Source organism: Balearica regulorum, chromosome 17 (genome assembly GCF_011004875.1).
Source record: "Balearica regulorum gibbericeps isolate bBalReg1 chromosome 17, bBalReg1.pri, whole genome shotgun sequence".
Taxonomy (NCBI): Eukaryota; Metazoa; Chordata; class Aves; order Gruiformes; family Gruidae; genus Balearica; species Balearica regulorum.
In genome coordinates, this window is record NC_046200.1 from 1918709 (window position 1) to 1946175 (window position 27467).

A 27467-nucleotide genomic window follows, 5' to 3' on the forward strand; every position below is an offset into this window, starting at 1 on the left:
TTTTTTACAAACTCCTGTCCTTCTACATCCAAGCAGTGCATGCCCAGAAACCCACCAGGTCACTACAGAGATCATATACAGGAACTTCCTTTGGGTTCCTGAAGCGTTTGCTGTAATAATGTAATTTTCTGCAAAGCCCCTCGCCAAAATTCAGTGTTTCTGCCGCTCCACGGGCTGGTGTCGTGTTCCCCAGAAGACCCTTTGCTTTCTTGGGAGCAGGGGCATCTAAACCAGCTCGGCTTGGCTTTCCTTCGCGCTGTCTCCATCCTGTCCATTCATTTTCTCCTCGGCTGTGACACTCCCCGAGGCTGCACCGCGCCTGGACTGCTCATCGGACGCTGGTCCCCAAGGGGACAGGGACCGGTGGTGACACGGGAACTGAGCCCCGGCCCGCCTGGCAGGCAGCACCCCAGAGCGGGGACGGGACGGGAAGGGGAGGGAGCCGCTGGCCGCCGGGACGCGGCCGCCCCGCCGCCTCTGCCCGCCCCGCCGAGCCGTGCTGTGCCGAACCGAACCGAGCAGAACCGAGCGGAGCAGAGCTGAGCCATTCCCGTGCCGCTCGGTGCAGGGTACCGGCCGTCACCGGAGCTGTCCAGCCGCCCGCGCCCGCCCGCAGCTCCAGCCATCCCCGCCATGCGAGAGCGATGAGAGCAGCTCCTCCAGACGCAGCCTGGCAATGGAGGATGATTTATTCCAGCTGAGACAGCTGCCGTGAGTAGCACCGATAGGGGAGCAGGGATGCGCAGGATTTCTTCTCAACGGGCTGCAGGGATATTGTGAATCCTGGTGATTTTTAAGGGAATTATTGCTAGGAAGTGGCTTAGGCCCCGGGAAGCAGGCCATTTTCCTTGTATAGCTGCCTGGGTTCAGCATCCTGGGGGCATACAGGGATCCGTTTGTTATATAAATTCACTCAATTTTTATTTTTCTGCATGAACTTGATGGTGGTTGAAATAAGGAGGGGTGGAATAAAACTGTGGAAGTGTCAAAAGATTGTTGGAGAGGAAGCATTACTATTGCATTTGCAAGGTGGATTGCATCTGTAAATAACGTTGTGCTAGGGAGGGCATCTTCCTCGGTTTCCTCCTTCATGCTGCAAACTGATTGCAGATCAGAACCTTTTTTGCAAAGGTGTGTTTGCAGCGAATATCATCGATATTTGCTAACTGTATGTTGCTGCACAAGGAAAATGCTGGTATTTGTGAGGAACTCCTTCATGTTGGGATGTGGTTGCTGGATCTGTGCAAAAAGGGGATAAAAGCATTGCTGCCTTTTAACACCAGTATTTCCTTTCCCTTTCATGAATGCAAAATGTTTCCTTTAAAAACAAGTGCGTTTCTCCTAATACTCCATTATCAAGTGCTTTGAAACAGATTCCTATTTATAAATCATTGACTCTGCAAGGCAGGGAATGAATGCTTAAAGTTGATTTTAAATATTAATGAGCTCATGTCGATGACAGAGCAAACTGTCCCATAACATTTCTAATAAGTTGGGAAAATGGACATGAACTCCAGTTATGTTAAATGCTTAGTTTGGATGCATTCAGCTTGTCAGTAAAAAGAATAAGACATTATTTCATTAGGCCATTTTCTCCATCTTTTTTTTGCTTAAAAAACAAAACAAAACACAGAAAAATCTTCTAAAGTACCTTTCAATGTAGATGTAATTGGACTTATTCGGTGCTGTGAGATCTTGCAAACAAATGCAGCTCACTGAGATGTCTCAACTGCGAAGAATTTTTCAAGTATGAAAGAGTAAATATCACTGTGTGGTTTTTTCCTCATTTGTGTCAATTTGTTTCATAGGTTCCTAAGGGATAAACATAGTTTTTTATTTCCTATGATGAGGAATGTGGCCAGACAGCTCTCTACTCAGATTGCCATTGAAGTACTTACAATTTTCAGATCAGTCACTGCCTTTGTATAGCGTCTGGAGCCCTCATCTCCAAAATGGTCAGTTCTGAAAGTCTACTTCAACAAATATTACAAAATAAGGAACAGTAATGCAGGGGGTTTGTGATCAAGTACTTTAAAGTCAGGAAGGTTTTTATTGGCATGTTTGTTTTGCCTGTGGCTTACTAGGACACTGAACAGTTACCAGCAGAGGTTGTATGAGTGATTTTCAGTCACAATCCCATGATGTAACGGCACTTCAGACCTCCTGAAATCCAGGGAAAAGGTGTCCATATACTTCAATGAACTTTGCACTAGGCTGTGAGACTGCTGAAGTTATAGTAATAGTCCTGCTTTAAAAAAATACAAATATAAAAGTTTACTTCCTGTACAGTTAAACCAGGTGCTTGTAAAGCTTTTGCAAATAAGATATGAATGGTACTTTTGTATTAATTGCCCTTTGTAACAAACAAGTCATCTCATGGGCATACCAGTTTCAGTGTTTGTTTGCTGAGAGTATGTATTTTGTAGCTCATACGAGGATTACATCTTCAGTGACAATTTTAATGTGAGAGTGCTAATTAATTGTGTTTGTCCTACAGGGTCAGCAAAAGAAAATTCAAACCAAGATAGTTGTACTGAGCTTAAAAAACTAGTCAGATTAAGAGAATTTAAAATTGAGTTTCTCAATCAAACTAAATATGAACCTGAATTCACATGAGTTTCATTGTTTTGTTTGTCTTTTCTCATAACTGAGTGAAGGATCCTCTGCATACCCCAAATCAGAATGTGAGATAAACCTTAGTTTCACTGCAGTCAGTGTAGTTTTCTTGCTCATTTCAGAGAGGCCTGGGGTTATGTTCTGTGCTCTTATGTTTAAGATATTCAAATGTTATCTTAGAAAATGAAATTTGTGACTCTGTCTTTTGTCTGCCAAGACATAAAGGCCAGAGAAAAGCTTTTGGTTTCCTGCTGCAGACAAGAGCATTACTAAAGTAGTACAAGGGATATTTACCCCATATGGATCTTGGAATGCCCTGTCTACCTGAAAAAAATATCCCAAAACATCTCAACAGCCTGCAAAGCAGGGTGTCCTGGAGATGAGTGATACCCTCACAAAATGGTCACTGTACTTCTCTCTCTCCAAGTTGCTGCCAGAACATCATTAGTGAATACATGCCGTTCCCCAGATGGGATGTGGTCAGGGAAATAATATGTGTGCCAGGACTGTGAGGAAAAAAAAATAAATGCTTTGTATCCCTCTGCTTTATGTTTTTACCACAGTGAAATTCTGAGCTGGACTGAACTCCAGGACTCCTCTCTTTGTAAAAAAACCCTGGGTGACTGAGATGTTCATTCCTCTATCCTCTTGTCCACCACTGGACCAAAATCTGTTAACAGGAGTTTTGTAGCTTGCCCATCACTTTGCCCTTCTGTTAAGAATTGATTGTGTCATCAGCACTTGTACAAGAAAATAAGAGTTGATATCTTGCCAAATATGAAAAGTCTTTCAGATCACCTTTAGAAATGTCATACATCCATGTCAGTTTGCTGCAGCTGCAGCTGGCAAGGATGCTGATAGTTTCGTTTTGCTGACCCTTAAACCAAAGGATAAAACTGAAGTCCAAGAGGCTCTCTGCTAATCTTTATTGTAGAATTAAAATGTTCAGGCATTGGAAGTCAGAAGAGGTAGTAGCAAGACTAATTTAATCTATTTCCAAAAAACTATTTCCAAGAAATTGTCAGTTGCGAAGGGAAAAAGTTACTCTGATGTTGCAGGTAAAGTTGAATATGGTAAATCTCTTTCAAAATCTTTTTTTGGTTACAGGAAACTTAACTGATGGAAAACAGACCTCTATATACCTGAAGCATTGCACAAAATCAGTCTAACCAAAACATGAAAGTTGTGTCAACTTAGCAAAGTTCTGTTTTGGTGTCTTATTCTCTCCATGCCCTTGCTGCAGAGATGAGACGATTATCTCTGAGCTAGTGCCAGAAGGGATGTAAAATACAGACAGTTGCAAGCATGGCACTCGTGATGCCCATCATCTCATATGCCAGACAGGTATACTCTTCAGCCTTGACTTGAACTTAATGAAAAAAGAAGTATACTTTGATTCACTTTCTTATTCTGTCCCACCTCATTACCTAAGAGATTAAAAAAAATGCACAGATGAATGAAGTATTGGAAATCAAATAGTGTCTTAACATACAGGTGTTTAATTAAATACTTCTTTTTAAGACAGGAGATGAAAACAATCATATCTACAGTCACAGAATCATCACCGTAATGGAAAAAAATCAGTCCATTCACTGAATTATCTTAGGAATCCTACTTCACTAAGTAGTGGTTAAAAATCTGACAAATTTCAGGACTTCCAGTTCTCCTAAGGCACAGATCATCCTTTCTAAAGCAATGTGGAAAATTGAATTTGGGTTCTTCCTACAGGACGAAGCACCTGAAATTCAATGACACAGCTATGTCTAATTCACAATAAATGTCTAGGTAGAGAAAACATCGCTATCATTAAATATATATCATATCGTCTTATTTTTCCAACCAGTGTATTTTTATAACGTTATATGTTAGGACGATAACATCCTCTTTGTACAGAAATGACAACTGTATCACATAGAAATGTACCTCTGCAGTTTTACCAAAGCCAGTAGCAGCCAACAGGATACCGTATCTAAAAGCAGATACCAATAAAAGTCCCAGCATTCTCTGAATGTGGAGACAGGAGAGTGGGGAGAAACCTGGCTGCTGTTTGACCAAATCGGGCTTCAAGACTAACCAAAGACAGCTTCGACCTCGAAAAGATCCACCAAAGTATTCATCCTTGTTTTTGTATTCTTAGGGTGGTCAAGTTTCGCCGCACTGGGGAAAGTTCAAAGTCAGATGAGGATGTCATTTCAGGAGAACATGAAATTCAGATTGAGGGTGTTCGGACAGAGCTAGAGCCTGTTGAGCTAGAGGATGGAGCTGCAGTGCCAAAAGAATTTGCCAACCCAACTGATGGTGAGTAGGTTTCTTGTTTTCCTGTAAGGAGAAAGGTTTGGCCTCTTCATTTCAGTCACGTGGCAACTAGGCTGAATACATCAGGTGTAGAGAAGTTAAAGATCCCCAGATAAAAGGAGGAAACAATAACACAGGCAAATTATGTTACACCTGAAAATCATGATTTAGTTACCTTGTTCTTTGAGGGATGTTTTATGTGTTTGGTTTTATATTACCAGTAATAGACCCTTTTAAGGAGTTGTGTATCCAGTGGTCACCACCTGTTTCATACAGGAGGTTTGACTTAGTTTCTTTTAGAACCGATCAGTGCTCCTAAAACATCACTAAGTTTACTGGAGCAGTTGCAAGTGGCTCACCTTCAAGGCTGAGCATGAAACCTCTGCAGTGTTCCTCTCTCCTGCTTGCCTAGAGGGCAAGAGGGACAGAATGAACGTACATCCCAGCCTCCGCTTTCTGCCTAGCAGAGAAGTGCCGACTGCCCTGAGGGCAACACCAATTTAGAAAATACAAGAAGTGTTGTTTTTGTCTTAGCACAAGGCATACTAAAATTCTGTAGGATGGCTATTTTCCCAGGGACTTAGTTATTAATATATTGATGCAATAGGACGCCAGAATACCATGGAGTGAGCTCAGTGAGTTTCTCAAAATACTCGGTGCATGAGTGCCAGCCTGCAGATATATGTAGAATTTCAGTTGGCACGTCGCCCAAAAAAGTGCAAGTGATGCACCAACCCAATACGCTGAGTTTCAGTGCCATCACATCATCTTATGGGTTGAAGTCACAAGCTGAGGTCTTATGACATCTCTGCTTCATTTTATCAGTTAGATTTTGTTTGATTTCCTCTTGGTTTGTGTTTTTTTGTCTTTTGCTTTGGGAGGATGTCAAACTCCTAGCTGGATAAAGCTCTTCTGTGGCGAATGTACTTTTTAAACTGCTGGAAGTGTTAAAACTTTGAGGCTTAAATCAATTTAAACAACTTGAATATCAAAATGTATTTTTGTTGCATTTTTCATTTTGCACTTGAGCAAAGGAATTTGAGATATCTCAGCTTCTTCAGATAGAACAAAATAACGAGGTCACGATGATGTGGGGGAAGCAAGAACCATCAGCATTTTTAACAAAAGTGTGTTTTAAGATACATGTGTCTTGGACAAATTCTTGATTCAAAATAATTGCAGTTTGACTCTCCATGCAATAAAATATTCTTCTGCAGTTTCCATAGTAGTGCTATGTGCTGTGGAACAGCTCATATCCTTCTCATCAGAGGAAGCTGCAGTTCAGTGGCTGGTGGAGTCACTCCCAGGAGTGACAGGCTGTGCTGGAGTCATTGGTGCTACACTGATTTTCTTCTATGTGAATAAAATATTCTAGGAATATTGAGAATTATTTTAGCTTTAGGACAGTTCCTGAAGAACACAGATATTTTCCTGATTAGGAAATGTCTAAAAGCTAAGTAGCTCTTTGTTATATATTTAGGTCTCAGTAGATTACCCAGTTAATGAGTAGTTGTATTCACAGCAAATGCTGCCTCAAGGGATGGCTCTTACTAGGAAAGGAATACACTTCTGCACTAGAATTGTTTTCTTTCTAGATACTTTCATGGTGGAAGATGCGGTGGAAGCCATTGGATTTGGAAAGTTCCAGTGGAAGCTCTCTGTTATTACTGGATTAGCATGGGCAAGTAATTGTTATTGAGGTCAATTGCATGATCATCAGTTAGAGAATCACAGGGATGTCGGATAATGTCACCATTCTTGGTAGACAAAAAGTCTCCAGATAACTGTACAATAAAGAAGGAATTTGACATAAAATTCTAAAATGACAGCTGGACTCAAACTTGTTATGTGGGGGTAATGAATAACTGATTGATTTATCTCTCTCTGAAGTTGTTACAAATCAGGGTTTGAAAAATCATTTTGATTCTCTGCTTCAAATGCTTGTTTCAAATGGAAAGGGTACTAGGCTATTCCTACAGAAGCAGATCTCAGTTTTCATGCAGTCGTTTTACCACATTCATCCCATTAGCTACAATCTGTTTTCTGTATTAGTCAGTATTATTGTAATCTCAGTTTCAGGTGAACAGCAACCCAGTACTTGTAGTTTTAACCTTAATATCAAGAACAGAAAGACAGGCTTTGTTTTCACTTTTCCGCTATTTCTGAAGCACTATATGTTACATCTACTGTGGTATATTTTAGGATGATGTCTGGAGCCTGTATTTACTGGCTATGGTCTATGTATAAGGTTAAAATTTGCCATGGTTTAGATTCTAAGTCAGTAGTGGATTTTGGTCTACAAGTGATCTATCAATATATTTGATGCAAATCCAGAAGTAGTGTATAAGGGAGAAAGGGAGTAAGTTACAAGGCAATAGCCAGTTCTGACTGAAACTGTGTGTAAAGGAGTTGAAAGCTCATCGCTGTAATATGAAAGTGAATGACTGACCAGATGAGCCACCTCAAAATCACCCACCCTAACTTTCGATTTGGCTCTTTAAATCCTCTCTGCCAGTGTTACTAAACATTATGAGAAACAGAAATTAGTTTAAAAGTGTACCTGTTGCTTTTTTTCTCTACACTGTGTACACCCATTGTACCTTGCAAACATAGCTGCTTTGTTTCACCTACAGGGTGAGAATGACACAGAACAGAAACAAGGTTAATTTCAAGAAGGTATATTGACTGCTATGTCAATCTAATTTTCAGGCAGTTATTTATTTTTGTTTCTTTTTTACCCTTCTAGATGGCGGATGCTATGGAAATGATGATTTTAAGTATCCTAGCTCCTCAGCTTCATTGTGAGTGGCGATTACCAAGCTGGCAGGTTGCATTGCTCACATCGGTAGGAAAAATAACTGATAGCTCCTGTATTCTGTAAGGCTTTTCCACTCATTGTTATTCAGATTTTATGCTTTGTATCCCAAAGTTAAATCTCTTCAAGGCCTTTGCAGATTGCCTTTGGCTCAGAAGAATATAGGAGTTTTCTTTTAAAAGCCGGAGCTTGAAGAAATGAAACTCAGTGAGAACTGAGGAAGTTTTGCAAGTTTCAGGTTCAAAGTTTCCAGGAAAATATATGAATTAACTCAGACTCATCCTAAAATTCAAACCATTTGATTATTTGAAAAAAGAAAGGATTGGTAGATTTTGACTCTCTTTCTTGAAAGTCTTTCTGTCTCATCACATTTAAGCTGACTTGTACATAGACAGACTGGGACCCATGAGAGAGAACAAGCGATCGCTCTGAGGTGGATCATCTGGTGATCTTTGCAAGCAGAGCATGGTGCTATGATGTTGGAAACATGCAATGCCTTTAAGGATAAGAAAACTAGTTTTTGGACCCTTCTCTCAGCATATGCCCCTGTTGTATGGCATGCACTTTAACTCAACATTTCTTTTTCCTTTAGCTTTTGATGCCATTTGTGCTGTTGTGTAAATTGGTCAAAATGCTCAGTAGATTTAAATCAGTTAAGATCATGTCCCTTCCTGTACCTTGATGCAGCCAGCCCATCTGAAGGAGGGTCTTGTTCCTTCTTTCAGCTCAGCAGAATTTTATTCTTGGTGAGCAAAACCAGGAGGAGGGGTCAGTGGGCATGAGACAAAAGCTTTGACAAACAGAACTGCTTCTTACCCCATTTATTGCTTGAGTACGCACTTCTTTCTCGGACGAAATTCCTATGGTTTTAATGCACTGTTTGGGGAAACATGCTTGGGTTTTGCCATTACCTTCACTGAGCAGGATTTCATTTCTCTATCTACAAAATAAACTATACTTTTTGGTTTCACCTCTGAAAAGGGTACGATATATTTTCCTTGATACCCCAGTCTTTTTTTCCAGACTTTTCTAAAGTTGTAAGATCTAATCTTATCCCCATTCCAATCTGAGCCAACCTGTTGAGAATGGCAAGAGAAGACTGGAGGTGAGCTGGTTGAGAAGTACGGCACAGCGCTGGGCTCCCAGAACAGCTCTGTCTTGCAGATCTCAAGCAACAACGATTAGCTTTTATTCATAAATATGTTCATTGGAACTGGGGACCTCAGCATCTTCCAGGGCTTGACTCACAATGTGTGTAATGCCATAGAGCACATTCCAGTGTCAGACTGGTTTGTCAATGGATGGATCTTGTAATTGCAAAGCTGACTTGAAGGCTGCCTATTTGCTTCCCCTCTCCAAGCCAGGCATTTGCTCCTGTCTCCGCTTGCCTGTCCCCTCAGGAATGCTAATGAAACTCTCAGTGGGGCCTTGCTGTGAAGCAAATGGAAGATTTTTTTTGTGGGTTATGAAAACCCTTCAGCAAAAAACCCCAACCCAGAAACGAGACAGTGATTTCCATTTAGTGGCAAATTGTGCTTTCCAGTCATTTCTTATCATTAATTTTCTTTCATTTATCAAAAGCTCAAAAATGTTCAGCACTGGTAATTCAGTAGTTCGCAAATTAGCAGGGCGAGGTGATGACAGGTAGCCTGACAGAGATTCGGTTTATGTATGTTGCATTTAGATTCCTGACCTCAACAAAAGCAAGGCAGCTACTGGAAATGGGCCCACCACTGGAAGAAGCTGAGAGACCTTGGCTTGAACAGTCTGCTGACACCCATCCCCATTCCTGTGCAATAGCAAATTCCCTTTCAAACCAATGGAAGTGAAGTTAGTGACTTTTGAAAAATCCCACTATATGAATAATTATCTTCAATAGTCTCTACTGCAAAAGAACTATACCCAGAACACCTGGACTTTTTTTGCTCTATTGTTAGAGCCAAAATTTTCTAGTTTCACCGTGAAGTTGTGTTCTCTTTGCTGTCATACGGAAATTTTCGCTTGTTTTGTTGTTAAGGGGAAGATTTTTTTCCTGGTGTTTCACAGGTGGTGTTTGTGGGAATGATGTCCAGCTCCACCCTCTGGGGAAACATTTCAGACCAGTATGGGAGAAAAACAGTAAGTCTTCAGCTCCTACTGGAATATATTCTAATATTTCTACAGTGTGAATGTTTCAGTGCATGATATACACAAATGTCATAGTCCACATGTATGAAGGAGAATTAAGTAGAGCCAGAATTGACCTCCTGTGAAATAAAAGGAGTTTGAAGCTCTACTTTACATTTTGTAAATTTGTGTTACAGCAGAGACTTTCTTTTGCTTGTGCTTGTTTGTTAAATACAGGGCCTAAAGATCAGCGTGTTATGGACGCTCTATTACGGGATCCTCAGTGGTTTCGCACCAGTGTATAGCTGGATCTTGGTGCTGAGGGGCCTGGTGGGCTTTGGGATTGGAGGAGTGCCTCAGTCGTAAGTAAATATTCACAAGTCCAAACTTTCTCTTTTCTATTTATTTTTCAAAAAACAGTTATGTCAAATTGAAGATACGCCTCTGTTCAGTTGATCCAAACCCATTTTTCTCCAAGTGTTTTGGAACTAATATGTTAAACTCTGAGACGGCTTTGAAGGTACCCGATACATAACACATCTGAATCAGATTTACAATGACTTCTAAGTGAACAAGCTGGGTACCTAAATGTAATATGTTATGTGCCTTAAGTCCTTTTAAGCTTCTCTCATTCCCTCAGGTAAACTGTGGTGAAAAAGAGAGGCCTGAAGCACCCACCTGGAAGTGGGTAAAAGAGCAGAGAGCATTTGTAGCTGTGCCTAAACACTGCACTGCTAGATTGTGTTGGCAGAGTCCATAAGGGATGACAAGGTCTTGTTGTGAGACAGGTCATGACCTAAACACTAGCATGTAGAGGTAGAGCTGAGCCCTGACTCATGGTGTTTACAAAACTGCAGATTATTGCACAATCAGAGCCTGAACTTTCATGTTTGAACCTGAGCTGGAATTCCAAAACCACACATCCCAAACCTGGAGCACTGAAAATATCTTGATCGCTCAGACACATTTCTAATAAGATACTTCTCTATCACTGCGTCATTCCATTCACTGAAGAGGAGGATCTAGAGATTTGCCATCTGGAATAAATAACTCTGCTCTAGGCTTTTAATTATAAATGTAAAGAGAAGAGTACAGCCATTCTCTCTCTGTGTAGTCTTTTATCCTTATTAATAATTGATATTTTGCCCCATGGAGGTGCTATTTTGGAGTAATCAGAGTCTCACTTTGATTGATGGCTCATAGACTTCTTCACAAGGCAAGTCGATATCCTGTCTTTTCTATTGCCATACCCAGATAAAAGATTGAGAGCTGAGATGGAACATCATAGTATTATTAATTTTCTTTTACTGGTGTCCTGCCCACCTTTAGAAGCCGCACAAAAGCGTAACGTGTAAAATAGGAGAGTCCTTAGCCTGCTGTGTATTGACCAACAGTGAGGCAGTTTCTGCCATGCAGTTCCAGCTGGGCACAACTGGAATGAGGCAGGAGAACCGCAAAGACAAAGCATCAGAGTTAATCGTGTCTTGTACTGCAAACACATATTAATGATGTTGCACAGAGCCCCAGTGGAGCAGCTACAGCACAGCCAGTGCTGTTTTACAGAGGGGCGGGTGATGCACAAAGGCTACGTGACTTCATGAGAGACAAAGAAGAGCCAGTTACGGAACTCAGAGTGGATTCCATTGCTGCTGAGTCTGTTTCTTGTTCTAACTATCATAGTGATTCCTTTGACAGAGGAGTAAGTATGTGTGAAGGAGAAGTAGCTCCTTTCTGATATCCTTAAGTAGGCTGTGTAACTTTGGATGTGAGTGGCTGAATTTCAATGGAATGACATGGGTATCTTTATAATTGTAGTAGTGTATTCTATAGTAGGTATGAGAGAGAGTTTTTTAAGAAAGGTGCTATTAGAAAGAAAGCATCCATCAATAATAAATTAACTGACCATATCAGATATCCCTCTATCTATACATATATAGGAGCTGCACCAGAGAAGCTGTGGCCTCCTCTGGGACTTTTCTGCATGAGATATGATGTAACACTGAGTATGACTATTCACTTACAGTGCCAACATCCAGACTTGCTCTTCAGAAAGCAGTTCTGTACAGCATTAATGAGCTCCTGTTTTCTGTTGCGATGTGTAGGGGACTGCTCTGCATTTCATGACATGTGATTTTACTTCCTTTTCCTCTTAATCACCGATTCAATATAATATTGTGTGTAACTTTGTACATCGATGAATTGAGTTCTGGGAAGCTACTCAGAGATCAATCTACCACTTGTCAAGCTGTAGGAGTTTTGTCACAAACACCAAAGAAAGCCTAAGGAGTTTAGAGGCAGACACAGGACGAGTCAATGGAATGTGAACAGAGTAGGAGCAAAGAACAAGTAGTCTTACCAGAGTGTTTGACAAAGAGGAGAGAGCCTTGTCTGGCTGCTGACCCTTGTGTTCATCCTCAGGAAATACTCACAGAGAAGCTGTACCATTACTCTTTGGCACAGTCATAAAACACAGACTCTTGCAGAGTTAGATGATTTCTTTTTGAATTCCCACAAGAAAAGAATGCAAATTATTTTATACCAGTAGCAGAATCAGACCTTGAAAGTATTCACCTCTTGGAGAACTGAAACCTGGCAGAGTAGACCGATGTGGAATTCTCTGAGCCAGTTTGTAAAGCCCTGAAGAAATACTTTACCCAGCAAGAGTTTGTGTTGAATGCTGATGGGCCACACTGAGAAGAACAGGCATAATGCCTGTCCCAGACCAGAGCAGGGTTGTGAAAACGTATGCATCAAGAACTGCTACATGTCGTGAAGAACTATAGGGTTACAAACTCACATGAACAGAGCAAATTCTGTCCTCCATTGCAACGATGGGGTTTTGTTCTGATGCAGAAAGGGGAGTCTGAACCAGTGTCCACAGTCTTGCTGACTCTGAGGACTAGGCTGGGTTTTGCGTTACCACTATGGGTTTGGCAGTTTTAATAAAAGGCAAATGGAATGTTTGAACCTTTCTCATTGTGCTAACGTGGCATTTTTCTCAATGTTCACTCTTTACAGGGTAACCTTATATGCTGAATTCCTTCCAATGAAAGCCAGAGCAAAATGCATTTTATTAATAGAGGTGAGCAGTGTAGCTATGCATACTGGTCCCAAGAGGGACAAATTCTGCTGTTGGTTACATCCATTCAATCCGACTGACTAGAAATCTCACATGTAGCTGCAGTCAAATCTGGATTGTCCAAGTCAGTGTGGAGCTGACGTTCCCCCCATACACCAGTACCAGTACCATACATCAGGTCCGAAAGCAGCACAAAGCATTCATGTAATGCTCCACTCTTTGTCGCATCTGCCTTTTTCCAAACTAACTTGCATCCGGTGCTGCATAAGTTACTACTCTTAGCACGGGTGGGGTGGGGGGGCATTTGGGTGTCACCTAATTTCATCATGAAATTAATCTACAACTCGGTAATGGATAGTGGAGAACTGACTGTTCGGTAAATGCAGGGCTAAATTCAGTTCCCCAGTCAGTTCAAATGTATCAAAGTCACAGAGAGCAGAATTTTGCCCTATAAATAATTTATGGCAAAATTCACAGCCCTTTAATGGATGGTTGAAGGGTCAGAGAACAGCACTATTGTCTGCATCAGCCACTTTGGAAGGACCATCCTTGTGGAAAACCTCACCAAATTGAAACAGCTTCTCAATGCAAAACCAGTCTTCTAAGATAACTGCTGGCTAGTCCTACATTCAGCTGATTAATCTTTCGCAAATAGAGTTCAATAGACGAATTGATCCTTTCTGTGTCCCTTTTGTTCTGCCACAGTTTGGCTGCCTCTGGGCAGCTCTGGGTTAGAAATATATTCTGAGCGTTAAATAACGAGTTAAGTGGATTCATAATCTAAAGGAGAATAATCCTGCATGGGTAGGATGTGCAAGAGGATGCCGGCTCCATTATTTGCTAAGAAGGTTATCAGTTCCTTCTTTCATCTACAGGCCAGACTCTGTGGCTTTGGTAGCTTGGGTTTGGTAAAGGAAACAAATACCACAAATATCATGGTGGTAGCTGGCACTAATACTCAGACAGATACATTAATGGTCATTTTGCTTAAGAAACACCATGCGATGAGTCTAGTTGTTATGAGAAGCTACCTACAGTTAAATGTCTGTGTCTAGAGAAAGTTGATGCTAGGTTTTCCAAACTGAACATTTTAGCTTCTGCAACATTTAAGCAAATCCCCTTAAAACGTCCGGGCTCTATTTCCATATGTGGTGCATATTTGAAATGTCTCTGGCATTCCTCTCTCCAACTGTCCCTAGAGAACACATCTTGGAATGTTACAGAGAAGGAGGCCTTGGGAGCACTCTTATTCTCATTCGTGACTGTTTCTTTTCCCTTTGGCAGGTCTTTTGGGCCATTGGGACTGTGTTCGAAGTCCTTCTAGCGGTGTTGGTGATGCCCACTCTTGGCTGGCGATGGCTTCTCATTCTTTCTGCCCTCCCGCTTTTGCTCTTCGCTGTCCTGTGTTTTGTAGGTATTCTCTCAAAGACAAATGCATGTTCCATCAAGCTACCACTTCTCTGCCTGATTCTGTAACCTGATTGAAGGAAATTGTGCCAGGTTTGAGCTCTCTGTTGGTGTCTTCTTTGGAACTTCTGAAATAATGACAAAAATGCTGTTGTTTCAACAGGGTGCTAGTAAAAACATTCCAGTGAGAGCCATGTTTATGTGACTCTAATTGCTGGAGGACAATGGTGAGCTGGAATTTTGTGAAACCAAATCAGGCCTGGAAATCTCTCCGGCTTAATGACTTTGTTTGAACTAAGCTCAGTGGAATCAACATTTTATTAAAAGTTGTTGCTATTCCCCTGATTGCTCTTTAGGTTTTTTAAATTATTTTGTCAAAACCATAACTTTTATAATTACTGTCCACTTAAAATTCCACCCAAATCAGGGGTCAAATCTGCATAGTGCAGGTCAGATTCTAAAATATGTATATGAGATAAAGCTGAGCTTCAGTGTATGATTAGGTGATATATTTGCCAATCACTCGGTCTTCTCAAAGATATACATCCTTCTCAGGTTGCTTAGCAGCTCATGTTATTCCTTAGTCCCTGACATTGTTTTTCAGAAACACCTCCAGTTATACAGGTGCTAACATGGTTGTTTTTAAAAGAAGCTTAAAAATGCAAATTTTGGAATGCCTAGAGCATCTTGTTATCTGCCCTGGATGCTTTGCCTTTCTACTGAGAAGGTATAATGTAAAGAACCTGCAAAAATGCCTGACATTTCTCAAGAATAAACCCAAGGTGACAGAAGGGAAAGATTTTAGGCTGGACTTCTGACTTCATGGTGAAAGTGGGGTTTTGCAGTTTCTTAAACCCTGATTTTGGCAGAAAGATGGTTCTCTGAATTGTTAAAGATTGGTTCTGTAATCCTTTCTTATGTGAGCAGTCTGCTGGAGTTGCTGAGATTTCCCTTTGTAAGCCCGCAAAGAAAACCCCCGGTTTGTTCATTGCTGTGGTTTTGACATCACTGTGCATGTGATCTGCTTTGCTCTCTTAGTGGCTGCCAGAAAGTGCCAGGTATGATGTATTATCTGGAAATCAAGAAAAAGCAATTGCCACCTTAAAGCGGATAGCAACAGAAAATGGAGCTCCAATGCCTTTGGGAAAATTAATTATTTCCAGACAGGTATGTTCACGTAACAGGCACATTAATAATGTGGGATGCAAAGAAACTGCTACATTCATATGTATTTTTATAAGCAAATAATCAAAGTTAAGTTTAATTTTAATGTCTCAACCAGTAATAAAAAGATGAGAGATGATCATTTATGGAATCATAGAATGGTTTGGGTTGGAAGGGACCTCAAAGATCATCTAGTTCCAACTCCCCTGCCATGGGCAGGGACACCTTCCGCTAGCCCAGGTTGCCCAAAGCCTCATTGTGCCTTATTCACAGTGAGGAAGGGTTAGTTTCTCTTTTTTATTTACATGAAAATCCTGAAAGTGAAAAGGGCCTTTACAGTGGGCATTAATGTTATTTAACCTCACTCTAAGACCCTGTTATTACAGAAAATCAAACCTCAAGGCTACCGAAGAACTCACATCAGAACTCATGAGACAAGATGACATTTGACTCATTAACTGTATATAATTTTCAATCTAATCTTGATTTTCTGGAGTGGGAAAGCTGCAAGCTCCTATTCTGTCCTAATGCATGGAGTAATTCAGGCTGTTAGTTCAGAGCTGTACATTACTGTATGAATTGATTTGGATTTTTTTCCATTTCAGCTTTATATGGCCAACTTTTCAGCACCCCTGTCAACATATAAAGCAGCTCTGCATTTACAGAACAAAGAGCAGGCTTTTCTTATAAAAGAAAGTTACAATTTAGCCAGCAAGGAGGGACAGCAGAGTGAGACCTGCAGATTTGAACAACAGCAAAATTGTAAAGCTAGGCAGGAGCCTGTTGGTAATGACAGTGCCTTAGTGATCAGAGATGGAGGTTTGGTTTTCTAAGGTCTGAGCAGTGAGGCTTTGAGCTCTCCTGCCTTTCCCAAATGCTTGGCTCAGTCACGGTAATTTTGATGGGCTGTTCAGGAACACTTTCCAAGTTTTGGATGGTTTTGCTTTCAGCATGGGGTGGGAAAGTACTTTTCCTTAACCACAAGATTATGGGCTGAGCCCTCCGCTCGTTATCTCTAATAACCGCTCAGTTTAAAAGGGGTTTGCTTGCAGGAGGGCTGCTTGTAGTTCCTCAGTACGTTACCCTAGATCAGAAGCCCTGAGGGGCTGCTCTAATTTACAGGAGCTGGCCGTGGGCCACATGAACCATACGCCATGTGCAAAGTTCTGCTCTACCCCTTTCCAGCCCCACCTTGTTCCGACAGATTCGCACCTTCCTTGTGGAGGAGTAGTGTGCCCTGTGCATGAGCTGTTTATGATAAGGTTATGGTCCTAGAGAATTCCCCTTAGCAGAGGAATTCTTTGCTTGGATCCCAGCTGCAGCGTCCCTCCTGCCACCTGAAGAGCCCTTAGCTGAAACCAAACACTCGTCCTGAGATACTCTGAGTACCCAGTACTGTGTGTTGTATTCTCCTTGCCCCTCTGCATCCTCTAGTTCAGGACCAGTGAGTGCCCTGATTGTCTGACTCCTGCTTGTTTTCAACAGGAAGACCGAGGAAAAATGAGGGACCTTTTTACGCCCCATTTTAGATGGACCACATTGTTACTCTGGTTTATATGGTAAGAGGAAATATAAAGGGCTCAGTGCCAGCACAATTGTAAATGGGTTTTAATGGAGGTATTTTACAGTATCACTAAAATACAGCAACTTCCTCCTAAAAAAATCCCTAACAACCCAGCCTGTATTGATTTGTAATTTATTAAACCACCCAATCACTAGCATTCTCAGTCTAATTGCCCTTTCATTTGCTAAATGCTGATGGGAAATAGCTTTGAGGTAGCACTTAGTGGAAGTCCTCACGCAGTGGGTTCAATTTTGATTCATGTTGTTTACTATAGGTTTGACCAGCTGAGACTTCCTCTCTCATTTTCTTCCTTGCAGGTTTTCCAATGCTTTTTCATATTATGGGTTAGTTTTATTAACTACAGAGTTCTTCCAAGCAGGAGATGTCTGCAGCAGTGAGTACTAGTCCATCTCTTCTTTTTTAAAAATGCCCTATTAAGTGGTGGAATATCTTTTATTAAATCACTTTCTGCTGTTAGTTTGGAAAGTACTGTGGCTGCCAGCCTGAATTTTAAGGCATCCACTTAAAAGGTTACTTATTTTAAACATTTTTGATAGACTGTTCCTTGTTTCCTGCACAATGCAGAGAGGGCCTGTGGTGTCTCTGAGCCCAAAATGTAAAACAGCAGGACAGCCTTCAAGGGAGACTTGTTAGAAAACGTGTCTGTTCTTCTTGAGAAAAAAGTGATTGAATAAATGTGAGTTTGCAGATTTGGCAGGCCTAATTAGTTCTGAGATAGAGATAACTGCTGTGGAGCTCCCAGGTTCTCAAGATGTGTAGACCTACTGAGAAAAGAGATAATGCTGGGAAACCATTGCCTTTTTTTTTCTTTTTTTTTCTTTTTTTTTCAGGATTTTGTCTAAAAAAAAAGTGCTTTGACTGCATTAAGAAGAGGCTTAAAAAGTTTGATTCCCCAGGGGAGGCATGATTGTATTCAGAACACTTACATATAATTAGTGAAAACTGTCTGATAGTTGGAAAATTACAGAAAGAGGATGGGTAGTATTGGAAGAAGACACAGATCCCAGGCTTGTACAACAGTGTACTAGCTATTTGAGAGGTCTAACTCTGATCAGGCTCCACAAAGGAGCATGCATCCTTTAAAAATACTTGTTTTCACAAAGACACGGTATTCTTCAGTCTTCTCAAAGTATGGATGAAGTGTTAGTATCCCAATTTATGTAAGGAGGAACTGAATCACCAATGTTAATTCTGCTCACTGCCATGAGCTCTGGACTGAAAAATAACTAAGCCTTTGTAGCTGATAAGCAAGTCTAAGTTTTCATTCTGATAGTGATGGTTGCAGAGGTAAGACATCCTGCCACAAATAAGATTATAAACCGTTCAGGTCCGGGTGTATCTTCGAGGTAGGACATACCTGCTGTGCAGCAGGGTCTTTTCAGTACATCCCTTCTATCAGTGTCAGCAGTAAGAGTGATACAGGCATAGCAAGAGTGAAAGAAGGCAAGCAAAGAAGAGATTACTTAAAATATATTAATTTTTTTCTCTTTTTACTCCCACAGTATCCAGTAGAAGGAAAGAAGTTAAAGCAAAGTGCAGCCTGACCTGTGAGTATCTGACTGAGGAAGACTACACTGATCTGCTCTGGACAACCCTGTCAGAATTCCCTGGTAAGTGGCAATAAGAAGCACCAATTCTTCACTGCCAGTGGCTTGGTGTGGTTGGAATGGGCTCTGGTACAAGCAACAAAATGGGCTCTTCTGCCCGGCTTCATGCCAACGTATTTCCCTCAGCACTGGAGCTCTTTGCTCGGACAGCTTGATGTCCACAGTACACACAGTAGCTGTAGCTCTCTTCACTGCCCATGTGATCTCCACAGATAAAATCACTAGTAATTGCTTTGTGAAGCTATAATGGCCCATCTGACTATGGATTCTATCCAAGCAACATATTAGGCATTCAGAGGAAGAGTAACAATTAAATCAAAGGGGCAGAATCACTTGAACTTTTATCCATAAATGACTTTCCGGAACTATTTTAAAAGGATAGTGGGTATAGTGAATCAATGGAGAACTTGCTCCCTGAAGCTCTGTGTCCAGCCTCAGTCACGATTTTCAGTCAATTTCAGAGAATTTCAGTGAACAGTCTGACACAGGGCAAGCATAGTTTGTGTGTAATAGCCGTTGTTTCTTCAGATGTAGAAGATGATCTCTCAGGATTAATCTGTTTGAAATAATACTGTGAGGCAGTGGTCAGGTTATTTTCACTGTCCTAGATTATAGTTTCAGGGACAAATGCTCAAAGAGAAGCCATTGAATTGGTGAAAAGTTGTAAGTCTATGACTGATAAATATGCATAGTCGCTACCTAATGGGAGGACCGTCCTGCACAATAGTCATTTTGGAAAGGATGTCAGTGTAAGTGGACAGAAAAGAGAGTACGTACTCTTGGACTGATGCTATAGCTGAAAGGGCTATTTGATCCTGACACATACTGCCTCAGGATACCTCCGAATATGACACCAGCAAGTCCGATGTTTGAATAATCCCCACACTGGCAGTGTGTCCGGTTGTAAAAGGATCTGGAAAAGCTGCATAAGAGAGAATACATAACATTGTGAGACTTACAGAGCTCAATCTATTTCCTTTATCAAAGAGCAGGTGAGAAATAATTCGATGGTAGCATATAAATAACACAATTGAAAGAAAATACTGAGTTCTAAAGAGCCCGTAAATCTAGCAGCGGGAAGATCAGCAGGGAACAATGGTCAGAAGCTGAACAAAAGGTATTCCAATGAAACATAAGGCAGGCATTTTCAGCATTCACATTGGTACCCACTGCAATAGTCAGTGGTTAACAGAGGTCAGCGTTGATTCCTCACTCCTCTGTCAGCGTGTAGCCCTGAGTGTGTGGGCATGCGGGTGTGTGGACCAGTGGGGCTGTGAACATGGAGCAAGCCTCACCAGCTGGGACACAGAGTTTCTGTTTTCATGTGGCACTGATGGCTGGGGCAATCCTTTCTGCACCCCCGCCTGATGCCTCTGCCAGCACAGTATTTTAAACAAAGAGAGAACAACATTTCAAATCTAAACAAGCCAGCCTACCTTAAAAGCTAGCTGCTGCAGCGTCCACCTTTGCTCAATTCCCAACAGCCAACTTGTCTCCTTCTACAGGTGTGTTAGTAACACTATGGATTATTGATCGGATAGGCCGCAAGAAAACCATGGCCCTGTCCTTTTTTGTCTTCTCATTTTGCAGTCTTCTGTTGTTTCTCTGCGTTGGAAGGTAAGTGAAACACAGTGAACACTGGTATGGCTGATTCATCCACGTTCTCTCTTGATTATGGCAGGAGAACTGGAAGTGTGGTTTGAAAAGCCATGAGATGGTTGTGCTCAGCTGGAGAAAGAATTAAGGATGATGTTAGGTTTTCTCACCAGAGTTTGGAAGGAAACTTCCAGAAGCAGGAGAGGAGAAAGCCTTCACTATAATCTTGCAGACAGAGCAGTCCAAAGGGGAAAATAACAGCTTATGTCTGAGTAGGAGGTGACCATTGGACAATTTTTAAATCAGATCTGATGTCTTGAGCCTGGGTAGCTGATTCACGTACTGTTCTCTGCCTTTCATTGCCTGTTTCCCCAGGCTGACTGTACCAGGGCAGTGCTTCACAACCAAGCCCAGTCTCTGCCTCCCATTCAGCTGCTCTGACCGCTTCCCTTGTCATGGGCTCTTGGTGGTGTAAGTGCTATCGCACGATTACATGGGAAGCAATAGACACAGACTGGCACAATCTCCAGGTTGTGTACAGCATGGCTGGTGGAGCTTGACATTGGCATTGCAAATACATGGGGCCTGCATTCCAAAAGAACTTGGGTTCACATCTTTGTATTGTTCGGCATCTGTCCTTCATGCAGATTTTCCAAAGAACAAGTCAGTTGGCAGCTCTGCCCTTGAATCTTCACGGTGCCAAATTTCCAGCTGAGCTCTGGGAGTCTGCCTCTGACTGCATCTGGCCTTCACACCGCACACGTGCAGCAGTGTCTGTACCTGGGGGTGATGAACAACCTAACAGCCAGAGCAGAGCTCTCTGAATTTAAACCTTTTTGGGCACCCTGCAAAACCTTATAGTACAGAAACCTTGTAATAAGAAGCCTTACAAAGTTGCAAATATCCAGGCGGTATGTAGGTTCATGTCTTTTAAAAGCTGCACTCTCATTTCCTTCTCCTGTGTGCCATTTTTTTGTTAGCACCATTCGTAATGTGGAGTATATTTTTCTTATTCAGATGAGCTTAGACATTTGCTGCTGATTTCAATAGGCCACAGCTGTCGGTTAGAATGAATACACTTAGAAAACTGATGTGATTGTGGGAATGCAGATTGTTTGGCATCGTTGTTATATTAAAGGTCCAGAAAAAATACAAAGGTTTCATTAAAAAACAAAAGAAATCGTTCTAACGATTTAGCATTTTTATTGCACTTGCATCCAAGTTAAACAAACAGATTGTACAGAACCATCCCAAACACTGCTCTCCTTTTTATTCTCACAGAAATGTTCTTACTGTGCTGCTCTTCATTGCAAGAGCTTTTATTTCAGGAGGATTTCAGGCTGCTTATGTTTACACTCCTGAGGTAAGGAGGTTGTTTTTGTCATGAGAATATTTAAGGGGAGTGAGAACATGGTGGGAAAGTCATTTTTATGACCTCTTCACAATGGACCTTACCCCAGATATGAGTTGATGATCTCATTGTCATTGTCCAACAGAACTTGCTGTAGTACCACTTAATTAATTTTCATTGATTTAGGAGACTGGAGGGAAGAGAACTTCCCACTAGCGTTAATGGGCTGGTGCTTTGTTCACAGGTTTATCCAACAGCCACGCGTGCTTTGGGCCTGGGAACATGCAGTGGAATGGCTAGAGTGGGAGCGCTCATAACCCCCTTCATTGCACAGGTAAAATTCCTTCTTCTGAGACTGAGGGCACGGGAAGGTGATGGAGAACCTGCTTTTCTGCTGTAAGGGCCAAAGCAAGGCAATCTCTGCATGAGGTGTTGAAGGAGCATTGTTGCTGCCTGTTCCTTGAGGAGAGTTCAGGCTCACCTCTGAATTTACCTCTTATTCCAGAGCTCCATATGTTGGGGAATAAATAACCGAGAAGCAGGCTGCTGGGTGGGTGTGAGGGCACCTTGGAAGCTGCTACCTGAGATGGGATTTGTGAGAGGCAGGGAGTTTCTCTGCATGGTGCAATGTCACCTTTCTCTTGAGATCCCTGGCTGAGATCCTGGGGGATACAAACCTTCAGGGTATGTGGAAAGAGCTAGACAGAGAGGTTGTGGGAGCCGGGCTCTGCAGGGACAGGACTCGGAAGGAAGACTGTGTCAGAAGCAGTGGCTCTGCAGAGGGCTAGGCAGAAAACCTGTGACTTGCTTAAGTCCTGTCTAATAGATAAGGGCAGCAGCACCTCGTGGCACCTGCAATCCGGACTGTTTTGTCAGTGTTTAATAGTGTCAGCATTGAGGAAAGAAAGTGTGCAGCAGTGCATGTTAAACATTTTTTTCCAATACTGTAATTAACATTTTTACTACTACATTAGTATCTGTATTTCTTTCTGTGATAAGGCCCAGAGATACTATTTTGTATTTTCTGCCCTTTTTTCTGCAGGTGATGTTGGAATCTTCAGTCTATTTAACTCTGGTGGTTTACAGCGGATGTTGCCTGCTGGCCGCTGTGGCTTCCTGCTTCTTGCCCATTGAAACAAAAGGTCGTGGCTTACAGGAGTCCAGCCACCGAGAATGGGGACAGGAGATGGTTGGGAGAGGATCTCACTCCCCGGGGGTCACCAGGTCAAACTCTGGATCACAGGAATGATGGGACATGAAAACCTGCTGAAAAAATGAATGATACAAGCAAGATCTCTTTCACAAAAAAATCCACACCTGAAGCATAGAAAGCTGACCATACCATCACTGCCAATGTCATGTGTCAAACTGCAGGAACCTTTGGGTTAAACCAAAGCAAATCGTGTCTCTGCTGCTCTTTGCTCACCCTCATAAAAACTTTACTTCTGTATTGAGAGGCATTTGATCCAGATATCATCTGAAGTTTAGCAGGAAGGGTTTTTCTTAAGTCTGTTGTGCTTGCATGGTCAGCTATTCAGCTTAAAATGTCCCGTGTCAAGCAAATAGCTAACTGAATGCAACTCAGTATAAGCTGTAATTTAAATAATGTACTCTTGATGCCTAAAAACAAAAGATCAGTATTTATTGTGTACCTGGCATAGCACACAGTGGATTCCATACACTACAGAATAGGTTTTATGAATTAGATGCCTGCCTTGCACTTTTTAGCCATCAACAACAACAACAAAACGCGGTAATGGCAAACCAGCCAATGCTTTCTTGTTCGCTTGCTTATGGGTTCTGTTCCTTGAGAATTAGCAGGCACTGATTGCTTGGGAACCATTTTCTGAATGTTTCTCCCATCCAAGGCAGGTAGTTTGAGCGAGTGAGGAGTGGTATTTGTTGCAGAGATGGAAATCCTCGTGGTTTGGAGCAGAATTTGACTTCTCTAACATTGCCAGAAACATTGAGCACTCTGTCTGTTGCTTGGTGAAGACTGCGTCAGCTGTACTGGTGTCTCTTTGTGCGTGGAGATGCACGCTGTGGTTTTCTGCATGGGTCCAGGTATGTTTCTGCTCAATTTGCCTACGTACGTTCTCGCGGTGGTGTAGCTGAAACCCTTGATAAAAAAGCCTCAGTCTGAACAGCTGTGTGTGGCGGTTTGGATGGAGCTGCTTTCAAGTGTCTCCCAACAGAAGCTGGGCTCCTGACAGCTGGGCAGAACCTTTCGGTAGCTGCTGATTGTCCATTGTCTCTAACGTCAAGCTGGTGACAAAGGAATGTAGCTGGCATCATGCCGTAAATGAACAAGAATCATGGGAAGAGCCAAACTGCATCATCCTTAGGCGAGGAACTTCACTCCTTCGGATGTCGCTCCTCGAGGTCGATGATTCTGCTCTTGTCAGAGAATGTAGCAGAGTTCAGGTGAGGATAAGTTTGTCGTGTTTGTCAGAAACGCGTCGCTATGCAGGAAGGCCGATTTCAGAGTCTGTGGATGTGCAGTGAGGAAATGCAAAAGGAAGCTGAGACACGTCTCACCCGTGTCTCAGTTTATTTTCAGGATTCCAGACTATGGAACACACAACCAAATATGAGAAGGACTAAATGCTAATTACTAGGCTGTGGGAAGCAATACATTTTTATAGTATGTGTGGTCAGTTGTCTCACGTAAACGTAGGTAAGTGTGCAACAAATTTTTGCACGGTAGAATATTTTAGGTGTTCTGGGAACCAGGCCCTGTTTCTGTCGGGCATGGACAGGTCACTGAGTCCATGTTTGGGTGCAATACAGATGAACACAGTTGGGGTTCAGCTTTCACTTCGGGTTTTACAGCACTGTAGTGTGATATAATGCTCCAAGACATGTTAGGCTGTTTGTTTATAGCACTGGAGGAAAACTAGAAGTGAATAATTCCTTAAAGACACTGAGGAAACTCAGACTAATAAAAAAAGGCCAAAGAGGTTATTGATATTCTGTGCGTGGGTATCTTCTGCTGAGAAAAGTTAAAGTTTGACAAGACACCAAAGTGTCTGTCCCTTTGTTTACCACTCGACAATGGTGGCTGCAGTGAAAGACTCCAGAAGCGGTTGGTCTGAACAGGCAAACTTTCCTTTTCACAGTAATGCGAAAATGCAGTTCAGCTCACAGGGGATCCCTCTCTAGATGTGGCTGACGACACAGAAGCGCGCCGTCCGTTCCAACGGCTGTTGCTGTGTGCTGGTTTGGTTATTTCTCTCTGTCTCTGCCATTTCTGTATCCTCTGTGCTCAGTCTCCAGGAAGTTCAAGTTCCAGTCGATCCCCGGTTAACAGGCAGGGCTCTCGCGGCGCTGACAACCAGTGCAAATAACTTGTTTTCATCTCCTTGTGTTGGCTAACTGTCCCGAAGGCACTGTGGAACTGGGGTAGCTCAGTGCTGCTCAGAGTAGAGATAGGTGGACTCGTTCCCCTTGGAGTGTCCCTCCGACGTGCGAGAGGTGGACAGGACATTGGCAGTGAGGAGCAGTTCCTGGATGGGTTTAGGTCCAATACTAGACCACGCGTGTGACCAGCGAGCTAGCAAACCTGCTTTGCCTTCGCACAGGACGGACTGTTAACCCTTTAGCGGCAGTTCTGACTGCCGTCCTCTTCCTCCTGCCCGTTCGGGCACTTGGGAGTGTGCCATCCACACCTGACGAGGGCACAGCCCGAAGCGCACGCGTCACCAGCCACGTGGCCTTGCCGTTAGTAAACCGTGTTTACAGTTAGGCGTGCGCCCCAAAGCTGGGTGGCCTCTAGGAGAATTCAGCCGAGCGTAAGCCTGCGTTAGAGGTGAGAAAGAATATAAAGTGCATGGCATCCACGGCCTGAAGGAACGCCACCTTACAGCCTAGCTGCTAAGTTTGTTTGCCTGTTATTAAGCGCCTTTGGTTAAAATTCTGCTTTCCCAGTGTTAATGTTCACATATCACTTCGTTTTCTTGAGTCAATATTCAACAGTTTTAAAGGACTGCATCGCAATGGCCTTCAGAGCGTGCATTCAGAGAGCTGTAGGTGAAGTAGAGGTATCTCATAAATTTGCACATGTATAACTTCAGATAAAATACTTCCCAGGTAAAGGTCTGTAGGTAATGCGAAACCTTTTGATGCTGTTGAGTAGTTCAGTTTTAACCTGTGACATTTACAGTATTAAAAAAAAAAAAAAGAAGGCATTTTTGCTTTTCACTTTTTATGAATTCTGCATTGAAAATGTATATAATGATGTAAATGCCAAGACTGGTCCTGCTGAGACAACTTTGTACTCTGGGTCTTTGATTTAAAGACAGCGATGGCTGCAGCGTGATCCAAAGCTCCCTGGAGCCTGGGCGAATCTCCCACGGACATTGGTGGGCTTTGGATCAGCTGAACAGAGGCAGACAGGCAGGAGCCCGCCGCAGCCGATCCCACCGCACGGGGCCTCTTGGGCCCCGGAGAAACTGGAGTTCAGGTTTTGCAGGTCCTTGCGCATTATTAATAATGGAAGGACATTTTAGATTGTTCACTGAAAAACTGAAGAACATTTGGGTTGATACACAACAGCCTATAAATAATCACAAGTCATATTTTGTTAATATGGCAACACCACTGATGTATATAATAAGCTTCCAAAGATTGTTTTACACACTGTCGAGTCTTTTTCACTGATGAAGGAATTAATATAGCTCGTTCATTTAAGACAATAAAGTGAGATAATTTTGAATTAAAATTGAGAGCAAACAGAATTGTGAGATTCAGAGATTTGCTAACTGTCCGATATATTAATGGGCAAAGCTGGTGTGGGAAAAAAGAATTCTCCGAGTGTGCTTTGATGGAATGATTTATTATTCCTAAATGCTTGCCGAAAGAACATTGAATGTTTTCCTGTGTTTGAATGTACAGTTTCTAAGCTGGATACATTTTAATGTTTAAAAACTTTGTGTATATCAAGCTTGTTGTAAAATACTCCTTCTGTTCCTATGTTACTGATGCAACATTGGATGGTTTAATTCCACACTAGATATTTTATGTTAAACAAATAAATAGTTTTTTTCAGTAAGAATGCTTTTGGCTGTTCTGTGGGACTTTTCCGAAGGGTCAGTAACTTTACCCCTTTTTTGTCAGAGATTGGAGACACATGCTGCTGTGGGGACCCAGCTGGGTACGCGAGGGCTCGGCACTTTTCAGATCTCACTCATTTTTTGTGTGTGTTGTGCATTTGGACATAAAGAAGAGCCACAGGATTCACGTTCACATTATAAGTAACCTCATAGATAACTACAGCAAAAAATTTTTAAAATTACCTTAAGATCTTCAGTTGCCTTTTGCATTTCATTCAGTCTGGACAATAAAACCCCGCCAGGTTTGCTGCTTGCCTGTGGGTAATCTCCAGCAGTGCCTTCGGTGCTGCGGTCTGCCGTTGCAGGCGGCAGTGGGGTGTTGGGACGAGGTGGCTGAGCGCATGTCTGGGCTTTGGGGCAGGGAGGCTCCTTCTGTTTATTTACTTTTTCATGCAAACTTCCCTTTTACATACCTTGTTTTTATAAAATGTAATTAAGTGCATAACCCTGACTGTATTCCTCTACCCTCTAATGATACTCTTATTTTGCTGTCCAGTAGTTTACAAACATAAGGTTGTTCATGTCCGACTCAAAATGACAAATGATCTGCAAATACTTTGCGTGCTAACGCAGTGTGTTCTCATCCCTGTGTGCATTAATCTTCCTTCTCGCAGCTTGTGCAGCCCTTGACGATCCACTGGGATGAAGGGTCTGATTTCTGGGGACGGAAACAGTTGGTGACTATGGAAGGGTTTGTATTGCGGAAGCAATACTTGGGAGAATATTCATCCTCTG

At 42.2% G+C, this 27467-nt stretch overlaps 1 protein-coding gene across 1 annotated transcript; it reads left to right on the plus strand.

Annotated features, from left to right (window-relative positions):
• SVOP (SV2 related protein) lies at positions 1-26664 on the plus strand. The gene is made up of 16 exons (XM_010305615.2): positions 1-711; positions 4754-4914; positions 6507-6592; positions 7658-7756; positions 9773-9844; positions 10070-10194; positions 12851-12914; positions 14196-14321; positions 15357-15485; positions 16968-17041; positions 17364-17440; positions 18570-18677; positions 20180-20291; positions 21552-21633; positions 21866-21955; positions 22664-26664. Exons 1-16 carry the CDS (start codon positions 677-679, stop codon positions 22868-22870), a joined length of 1647 nt encoding a protein of 548 aa, XP_010303917.1. The 5' UTR covers positions 1-676; the 3' UTR covers positions 22871-26664.
• The last annotated feature ends 803 nt before the right edge of the window (positions 26665-27467 follow it).

Bases quoted from the DNA above. Each gene is read 5' to 3' on its own strand.
- SVOP (XM_010305615.2), top strand. From the start codon at position 677: ATGGAGGATGATTTATTCCAGCTGAGACAGCTGCC. The intron at 4,915-6,506 runs GTGAGTAGGTTT...TTTTCTTTCTAG, and splicing joins ATTTGCCAACCCAACTGATG to ATACTTTCATGGTGGAAGAT. The intron at 17,441-18,569 runs GTGAGTACTAGT...TTACTCCCACAG, and splicing joins AGCAGGAGATGTCTGCAGCA to TATCCAGTAGAAGGAAAGAA.